A 10,339-nucleotide genomic window follows, 5' to 3' on the forward strand; every position below is an offset into this window, starting at 1 on the left:
CCTCATAAACTGTTTTTCTTCTTCCCCGAGTGTTCTTGTGATAATCCAATACCAATTAGTTACAACAATGTCAAAAGGGTGGTAACATTTGACGAGTTAACCAACCAGTTGACAAGCCACAACGGAAATAATTGAGCGGATCATTTCTAACAACGCAAAGGGCATGGTCACCGATTTCTGTAAAAACTGTAGTCACTCAAAGAGCAAGACACAGTCGGCAGTTAGAAAGGTAGAGCACCAAGTGGCAGATTCTTCTGAATAACCATGAAAAGAAAACTTATTACAGTCCCCATGTCTAAAAGACAGACAACAAAATCAATATGGTAAAACTTTTCTAAGGAAGAGGAAGGAAGAAAGAGACCTATGTATGGAGAGGAGTAGGACAGAGCATATAAACCTGTAAAGCCCACCCAAACCCATCATCCCACAAGAAAAAGCTAAGGTTATATTTACAAGTTTATTCAGCAAGAAGCAACTATGGGTCCAAAGGCCAAACAGTATCTGGAAAATCTGTTCTTCGGCCTGCAAGGGAATAATAGGCAAGTATATGAGCTGGATGCTCAGCAATTCCTGCACTGGTAATCACACGTCTTGCAGGTATCAACTCAATATTCCAGAATGGGCGTGCCATCATCAAGAGATCCCAACCACTCGAAGATGGACTGAATCCTTGGATCCACAAGTACCTTAGCGATTTCAGCTGCAGAGCAGCATAAGCCAATGCACGTTCGGTAAAACGACAGCCTCTCATTTCAAGCTTTTGCAGGCTAGGACATCCCCTCAAAAACTCCATAAGTCCTTCATCAGATTCCCCAACATATCCCAGAAGCATCCATCTCACATTTTGGCTGTTTTGACCGATATATTTGAGACCCACATCTGTGAGACCCCCAGACCTGAGATAGAGAGCAAATCTTTTAAGCCTTTGGCAACCTCTTAGTAAAGAGCGGACACCATTATCAAGCGGCAGTTCTGTTATTGTTACTTCACGATCGAGTAGAACCAACCGAAAATCACACAGATTTTTCAGATTTGTGCCAATATTTTCCAATGCTTCATTAGTAATATCAGATACATAAACAGCCATGTATTCTAGTTCAATGCACCCTTGGGCCAAAGCAATCAATCCTCTCTGTGTCACTGCACCTTCTTCGTCCTCCATTTCCTGTTCATCTGCTCCTCGCTCAATCCTGAGTCTCTTTAATCTCTTGCAAAACTGGGCAAGCACTTCCATTCCTCTATCCCCAACAACATTCCTTGCCTGTTCACGATGACAAAAACACTGATAAATAATTTTCTTAAAGAGTACCCCACATAGACTTATTTACTCCAGCCATAACATTTTTTTTTAACTCCAGCCATAACTTCTTCCTCCCATCTCGATTTTCTTTATCGTTTTTCAGAAGAAATGCAGGTCATATTTCTGATGTAGAACCATAAAAATTACAAGCAGTTATTTTACTAAGAATAAAAAAGAATTAAAAAAATGTGAATATACTTATATATACGATTAAACAGAATTGTACAAACATAAATAGAAATATATACTAGACTCATGGAAGTCAATCAATTATAGAATATGCTTTCAAACATCTTCAGCTAACCAAGCAGAATAGCTGTAACATTTTTAGACAAAAATTGATCCAAAAAGGAAAAGCAAAACATAATGTCCATCTTCATCAAATATTCACTTCCTGATTTTACGACTACTATCACAGCAAAAGCAGAACAATTGTGCCAGTGTCAATAACAGCTATGTACAAAGATATATGGCCAATTTGCGTAGAAGAAAAGAAAAGTGAGAAAAGCTGAGATTCAACCTCAAGTATTTCCAAGTTGGGACACTTTTGCAGTAAGAAACAATGGGCTTCCGTGTCAAGAAATGCATAAAGAAGATCCAATTTCTTCAAACGAGAAGCAATAGGAAAGAAAATGTGCATTTCATTTATTCCTAAGTACGTCGGACCCAAGTGGCATAACCTTTGAGGAAATGATACAGCGGAATATCTTCCGAATTGCTCGTTATAGCCATTCTCAGCAGCAGGTTCTGTTGGCTCACTAAATGAACCCCCACCAAATTCCTCCAATGCAACTGCAGCTTTGAAGAAACCAATAAGATTTGAAATATCACATTCACTAATTTTTACCGAGACAAGAGAGGGACAGTTTTTTGCTATCAGTTCAAGGTCTTCAGCATTCACTCTGCCAAGATAAGTCTGGTAAAAGTTCAGATTTTCAAGAACTGTATTGTTCAAGGCTAGTTCATGTATCCATTCTCCATCATTCTCAACTATAGTACTCTCTTCCAGAAACAATGTTTTTAAACTCCTGCAGGATAAAAGGGCTACATGAGAACCACATAGACAAAAAGGCAACAAAATTGAAAGCACAACTAAGCTTGTCATAACACTCCTAAGAAATTCTTTGAGCGGCATGACAGGTCTAGCAAAAGATTAAAACCAAAGGAGTGTAGTATAAGGAAACAGAGAGAAATGTAAGAAAACTCTTATTAGGCACATGCCTAGTACTTCTTCAATGAGATGGACATCATCAATCTCCCCCTCCAGTCTCATTCATCCAGAGGAGGTAGCACTGTCTTCTAGTTTGAGTGCATGCCGACAAGTTCTTTGCATAGCTCGAACTTGTTCCTTGGTATAAGGAAACAGAGAGAAATGTTGATTTCCGCTCACAATTCTCTCTTGTTTAATGCAGTCCTCAAATAAGCAATTATTCAATATCTCCTCTATTAGGTAAATAAAGCTTACTTAGAGGGAATGTCAATAAAGCTTCAAAATAAAGCAGGTGCATCACATAACGCATTAGTGCAAAGATGCTGGCAACTCGCCAATAGGCCAATTTGGACCACTTATCCAATTAGACCTATAGATTCTGTCACACTACAAGGCCCTCTGCATCTATCAGAAGATGGAATATCATCGAGCAAAAAACTAGTTCAAGCTTTTAGTCATAAGCTTACCTTTAACTCATGCTGTATGCTACAAACTTAGAGATTAACACACTTAGGAATGCTTACAACACGTCCTACCACAAGGGTTGACATGCCAGGTCAATGCTTAAGACTTGACCAGATGCGGTGACCACGAAATTTTGCATAGACTCTACTTCGTTCACAAGCATATCACCAGCGCAATCTTTATTAAATGTAGCATCAATGGAATCAGTAAAACTTAAAGACATTTTTTCCTCCATATCAGAGGGCAATGACTTAGCACAGTCAGACAGCTCTAGGAAAACAGATTCAAGTCATCATTACCAAGAACTACCAATAAAAATGATTGTTGAGGAAACCTACATGATCCAATGGGTCCAAATGACTTCTAGAGAGAACCTTAAGAATTTCATCAACATAAATTCCACTCATACTCCTATTTTAGCAGTCACCATGAACAGTCCAAAGAAATACCTCTTTCAAACTCTAACCCACTCAGAATCACAAGATAATTTAATTCTTGTAACACTGACATGGAAACCATGGCAATATACTATTTACAATTTTAGAAACTAGATCCCGAGAACCATGGAGCCCATCACCTAAAAGTTTTGGTTAAACCAGAGAGCAATGAACTTGAATAGTATACTTCTAGGCAAACATAAGCAAAAGATAGACTCTCTTAAACTGGAAAAAGGAAAAGAAGTAGGCCCAATAGCACCAGTAAATCAAAAGCTTCAAGCATTCCGAACCACATCACATTGAAACCAGATTCATAACTGTCATGCTTCACCATTGTGTGCAATACACCAACTGTCCTAATCAATCTGCATATGCAATCAAGTTTGAATTGTATTTGTGCATATTGATCCCTATATCCTTTTCCTTTTTCTTTATTTTTTCTTTTGTTATAGTGATCCCTATAACCTAAGTTGTTGCACGATTCCGTTCCTCTCTTTATCAACACAAAATCCTACAGAATTCAATGAAAGTCCTCTGGTTTTTTTATTTTATTTTATTTATAGTTTTACCCTTTCCTAATCTTAGAAGTTCACTTCCACTATCATACAAACTGGCTTGCAAGCAATTCAATCCTCACGGACATTTGAAGACTTCAACAGCTTGAAATAAAAGCGACAATAACTTCACGCGTTAAAACTAGAGAATAATTTTACATAAAAAATAAATAGAACAGAACTGGAAAAAAAAAAGAAACTTATTTGTATGTCGAAAAACAATAAATTTATAATTTCAGGGAACAAAACTTAATCTTAACAGAGTAATTACCAACAAGTAAAATGAAGAAGAGGTGGAATACCTGCAGGAACGACAAACAGTGAGAAGACCATCCGTAGAAAATCCAGAACACTTATCCAGTTTGAGAGACTGAAATAGTTTACCACGCGTATGCGCGAGGAGTTCGAGATCCGAATCGCTAACAATCATACGGCGGAAGTGAAGCGCCTTTAACCGAGCAAAGGACCTACTAATCTCGTGAACCCAAGGCGTAGCATATCCTCCCCAATCCTCAGGAATCAAATTAAACATAGAAGCGCGTGGCTTCCCTTTGAGCTTGAGTGACTCCAGTTGAGGGAACCTTCTAGAAAGCTGCTCCGGCTTCGCTGCATAACACAAAGCCATAGTTATGCGCTGCCGAGTGATGGCGTCGATCTCGTGCCACCTCCTGCATACCAACGACACCGCATCCCTGTCACGCGAGTCCTGTACGTACGGTATCACGCACACCCATACGGTATCGTATATCACCGCTGGATTCACGTTCCGCTCCTCCATAGTTTAAAAGACACTTGTAACTGAAGAGAAAAGCAAAAGTTAATTGGAAGAAATGAAAGGAACTGGGAGAACTAGTCCATGACTAGAAGAAGAAACCAAGGCTATTTGAACAGAGAGAGAGAAATGGAGAGAGGTCCCCATTCACCATTTTTGTTGGTGCGCTTCAAACGTAAGAAATTGGAGAGAAGGACAAGGGAAGGATTAAAGAAATAATATAAGGATGAAATAAAATAAGCTTGAAGGTGGTGACAGGTTGGAAGAAACAAAAGATGATGCGTAACCAATCGGGTTACAACAAGTTGTAAACTAAATACTCTCCCTCCCCCCACCCCCAAAATAATGCAAGGTGTTTATGGTTGGGTTTGGATGAATTTTTCTCTAAAAATAAATCAAACCAAATAAGTTGGTTTTTCAAATATTAGAACCAAATCAAACTAATTAAGTCGGTTTTTTCTCGATTCGGTTTATGTTGTTTTTTGTTTTTTTCGGTTATTTGTCGTTTTTTTCTTAAATATAAGACGTACACTACCAACACATATTTCGGCGACCACATTTTAACGTAACACTATCAAATCAATTGCCCTTTGAGAAATCTATTATTTTCCAAGATATATTGATGATAATTAAATTAAATAGTGATGAATAATTTAAGGACTCAATTAAAAATATATTATTTTTAACATGAAATAGATTCTTACACTTAACAAAAGAAAGCTACCAATCAAACTAGAATATAAAGGCAAAGAATTGTACTAAAAGTGCAAACGATTAACATTTATTATAAAGTTTTTGAAACTTTGTATAAAAGTATACCTATATATAGGTGTAATTCTAAATTTAAAATAGCTACTCCTAAATTCGGTTTGGTTCGATTTTTTTTTTATTAAAACCAAAATCAAACCAAATTTGATCGGTTTTTAAATTTCAAAACCAAAACCAAACCAAACCAAAAAGTATCAGTTTTTTTGGTCGGTTTGGTTTGGTTTTCGCTTTGGTTCGATTTTTCGGATTTTTATGAACACCCCTAAATGCAAGCATAAGTTCTGTCCATTACTAATACCTTATTTGGTATATCTTTTTAATTTTTGTATAACTAATACTTACATTAATTATATATTATACTTGGTATTATACTATGTATAAGTAATACATAGAAAACCATAACATTAGTAATACCAAAGCTATTAATGCATGCATTAGTATGGTTAAAGATAAAGTTATCCTTAAAATCTCTTAAAGCTAGATAATATGGAGGATATTTTTGGAAATAATTATTTTTCTTAAAAATTATGCAATGCATAATATTTAATACACCACAACAAACAGTAGATAAGAAATAATATCTGCATAACTAATGCTTGCATTACTACCCCATTCATTACTAATCCCTGTATTACTAATACAACTTATTCCGCACTATTCTTATACATCTTACCAAACGATCCCTACCCCTTTTATGTGGGATTATATATTTGGACATCAAATATTAGAAAGAAAGAAATTCTTTTAAAATATATTATTTAAACAAAGTGATGAGAATCAAATTGTGATGTCTTTTTTCTTTTGCTAGACAATGATGATAGTGAATTTGTGAATGGTGATGCTTTGTGTGAAGAAGCAACCAAAAAAAGGGTCAAATTAGAAAAATTGGGAGAGCTGATTGGTTAAAAAATTATATTTCATTCATACTAATAAAAATGAATAAAAAGAATTGTTACGAAAAAAATTAAAATAGGGAGTTAAGGGTAATCTTATAAATCACAAGGGAGATTATTCTGATGGAGCATACCATGATTGGAGGTCTTTTAAATTATTCTAATAAAAAATAAAATTAATTTTTAAAAAACTAAAAAGAAAAGAGAATGATATGAAAGACGGAGTACTCGGTCATTATTTTTGCTGGAGCCTTTTTTTAAAATTCTTTCTAATTTATTTTCCTCAATGTGATTAAAATATTTTTATATTTAAACAATTACCCGATTAATTCTATTTTATGTAGTAGTATTCGACTAGGCATGAAATTTAATAAAGTAAAATTAATTTTGAAGCTTGTGGTATCAAAAAAAAATCATATACATTTATTACTCACTCATTAAGGAAAAAGAAAAAGTTTTATGTTACATTATTTTTAGAAAAAAAAATTATGATTATTTTGAACGGACTAAAAAGAAAAATATATCATATTAACTGAGTAGGTGTTTGGACATAAAGATAATAATTTTTGAAAAAAGTAGTATTTGTAGTTAAGTTGAAAAATGATATTTGGAATTTAAAATTATGTTTGGACATACATTCACTTGAAAAAATATTGCAGTTTTGTGAGTGAGGAAAAAAAATTCTGAAAGTTTTGAAATTTTGAAAAACTCATTTTCAAAATTTTTTAAAAAACTTACAAAATTTCATGAATTAATATATTTTTGAAAAAAAAAAACTTTTTATGGACAAACTGAGCCTAAGGCGAATAGAGTGAAAGAGTAAAATAGATAAGTTTATTTATTTTTATTTTTTTTCACAAGAAGAAGTCGAAGTTTATAATTAATATAAACTGTTAAGTGGGAGTGCATGCGGTAACGTGACAAGCAGGGATTGGGAAGGTCGCGAGATCTGGTTACTTATTGCACTCGATTCTGTGTCAGGTTTTACCAAAGAGGTGAAAACGGCTAATTTGACCGTGAGTGTCTTTTTCTGGGAGTTGCCCGGATCCTGGGGCTGCTCCGACTACTATTACCCAGCAAAACGGATATTGATGTAGAAACGACAAATTCTGGCCTGCTCTCCCCTTATCTTGAAGTTAGAGTTCATTACTCAGTTGATAAAAAAGGAAAAAGAAATAGCACAAGTGGTTGTTCCTTTTCTTCCCCTAAATAATTGTACTATTATAGTTTTTTTTAATTATTTAGATGAGAAATGAGAAGAAAAAAAAAGAAGAAAGACGAATTAAGTATATATGGTGTAATATTAGCTTATAGAAAATTGCATGTTGATGGTCCTCTTATGACAAAGCCGTGTGCAAATTAGGGTTGTGCATGGATCGCCTCGGATCGGATTTAGCACATTTCGGATTGAAATTTCGGATTTTGGATTCCACAAAATGCAATCCAAATTCGATCCGAATTATATCGGATTGGATTGGATTTTAAAGTTCGGATCGATTTAGTGATCGGATTTTCGGATCGATTTAGTGGTCGGATTTTCGGATCGGATTGTAGTGGTAGTTAAGTCTTAATATATGTTTAAGCTTTGATTTTCTTAAACATCTTCCTAATATTTGCTAACTTCTTATTCCCCCACCATCCCCCAAAACGTGCCTCGCCTCTTCTCTGCAGACTATGCACATTAGTAGGAAGGATCTAGTCTGAAGTCCATTCTTGAAGATCATGTTGTCCAATTGCGTTTATGTTGTTGCAAATCAATGAGCTGATCCATGCAACTTGAAGGTCACGTGCTTCTTCTACTTGTAATCGCCTCATCTCATTTGAAGATCGGAACACAGAGAAGCGACGAGCAGAAGCAGCTGTCTCTAGAAATGAGCAGCAGTCTCTGGGTGGACTCTGAGAGAATGAGAGAAGAGAACGAGAATGAATAAGATTATACCTAACCCTAAAAATAAAATTAGTATTTATACTTCCTCTAATAAATTCGGATTTCGGATCGGATAGGGTTCAAACTATACAAATCCGAATCCAATCCGAAAATCCGTAATTTTAATAAATCAAATCTGAATCCGATCCAAATATCTGAAATCCGAAATTGAGCGGATCGATTCGGATTTCGGATATCCGATCCAAATGCACAACCCTAATGCAAACCAAGAAAGATGTGATTTTGTGACTTCATGTCCAATTTACGTGATGATCAATTATTCAAAGGATAACTTAATTATTTTTCTACTTTGACTTCACATTAATGTTTAATTAAGGTGTCAACTGAATTGCCAAAAAATGTCTTCGATATAGACAGGCCACATCAGCATCATGATAGCCTTCGTCGGTCGCCACGTGCTATCAGTAAGATTTCAACAAAGATCTGTCGCAAGTGGCCGTTGTTATTTATTCGGGTCTTGATTGTTGTTTCTTTGCCTTTGAAAGTTGTTCACATATTGTACTTCCCCCTCTTGTTCATTATATTGTCCATCTTGTTCAAATTCACTATCATCTTGCTCATAATTTTCAACCCGGTTTTGCACTTGGGGACCCTTTTGCCTTCTCTTGTTTACCATTATACTAACTCCTTCTATTGCATTTACTTGCTTGGGACCTTGCACTTGTTGATGTTGAACTTTGGCTAGTTGATTCATTGTGGTGGTCAACTCGGCAACTGCTTGCCCATGATCATGTAATTCTTTATGCAAGTGAATCGCATTTGGATCGCCTTGAGAAACGTTTGCTCTACTTTGCAAGCCGATGAAGTATCCACCATTTCATCAAGAATCTCACAAGCTTCCTCATACGGCATTGTCATGAAATTTCCACCAGCAAGTTGGTTGACCACATATTGATTGGTGGTATTGATCCCCCTATAAAAAGTTTGTTGAATCATAGCCTTCGTCATGTCATTGTTCGGGCACTCTTTCACCATAGTCCGGTACCTTTCCCATATCTCATGCAAATACTCATTGGATTCTTGTTTGAAAGCTAGAATCGCATCCCTAAGAGTTGCCATATGCCCGGGAGAAAAGAACTTGAAAATGAATTTCTCGGCCAATTCATCCCATGTATGGATAGAATGATTGACAGCCTCTCTAACCAATCCAAAGCCTTCCCCCATAGAGAAAAAGGGAATAGCCTCAACCGCAAAGTATCTTCGGAGACGTTGGTTTGTTTACTCCCCCAACAAGTATCAACAAACTCTTTCAAGTGCTTGTATGAATTTTGACTCGGAGCCTCGGTGAAGAATCCGCGTTTTTCCAACAATGTAAGCATGACATTTGTGATTTGAAAGTTTCCCGCCCTAATGTGGGGCAGGACTATGGCACTTGCGTATCCTTCATTCGGCAATACCCGGTGTGCCGCCGCTCTTGGAGGAGTTGGGGGTGGAACGAGAACGTTGTCTTGAGGTTCAAGAGGAACCTCATCAACTTAGTCATCATCCCTGTCACCCTCCAATGACACATTTCCAAGAGGATCATTGTTGTTGAGAGCCATTATAACACCTACAATTGTTTTCACAAAAAATTAGTAACTCGGAAGAAAAGGAAAACAAATCACATACAAAACCAAATATATAGCTAAATCATTTTTAGCTCTGCGGCAACGGTGCCAAAAATTGATGTCGCCCAAATTCACACAATTGATTGGGATTATGAACCGGTCAATGCAATTATAATTACCCAATATGAGTTGGGGTCGATTCCACAGAGAGCTTATATTGGATTAGGTATATATCTAGACTAAGTATATGATGTGGCCAAAATACACTTTCACATGTTTGGTTGTTTCTTTCTACTTCTAATGATTATGCTAATGTTTGCAAATGAAAAGCTAGAGAACGATATTTTTGGTGGTGGTGTTTTTCAAGTTTATAAAAGATCTAGGGTCGTGACTTCCACCTAGGTGGTTACCTAACTGATTGTAGGCTCAAGGGCAAGTTTGAATG

At 36.1% G+C, this 10,339-nt stretch overlaps 1 protein-coding gene across 1 annotated transcript; it reads right to left on the reverse strand.

Annotated features, from left to right (window-relative positions):
• Positions 1-232: 232 nt before the first annotated feature.
• On the reverse strand, positions 233-5,020 carry LOC107815229 (coronatine-insensitive protein 1). The gene is made up of 3 exons (XM_016640776.2): positions 4,269-5,020; positions 1,821-2,328; positions 233-1,261 (listed from the first exon to the last, which is right to left on the reverse strand). The coding sequence occupies exons 1-3, from the start codon at positions 4,742-4,744 to the stop codon at positions 476-478; spliced, it is 1,770 nt and encodes a 589-aa protein (XP_016496262.1). The 5' UTR covers positions 4,745-5,020; the 3' UTR covers positions 233-475.
• Positions 5,021-10,339: the final 5,319 nt, after the last annotated feature.

The sequence above is a fragment of the Nicotiana tabacum genome, chromosome 6 (genome assembly GCF_000715075.1).
Source record: "Nicotiana tabacum cultivar K326 chromosome 6, ASM71507v2, whole genome shotgun sequence".
NCBI lineage: Eukaryota > Viridiplantae > Streptophyta > Magnoliopsida > Solanales > Solanaceae > Nicotiana > Nicotiana tabacum.

Coding starts and splice junctions, on each gene's coding strand:
- LOC107815229 (XM_016640776.2), bottom strand. CDS start 4,744: ATGGAGGAGCGGAACGTGAATCCAGCGGTGATATACGATACCGTATGG. Junction 2,329..4,268: donor ACTGTTTGTCGTTCCTGCAG/GTATTCCACCTC, acceptor TTTATCCTGCAG/GAGTTTAAAAACATTGTTTC. Junction 1,262..1,820: donor CCAACTTGGAAATACTTGAG/GTTGAATCTCAG, acceptor CATCGTGAACAG/GCAAGGAATGTTGTTGGGGA.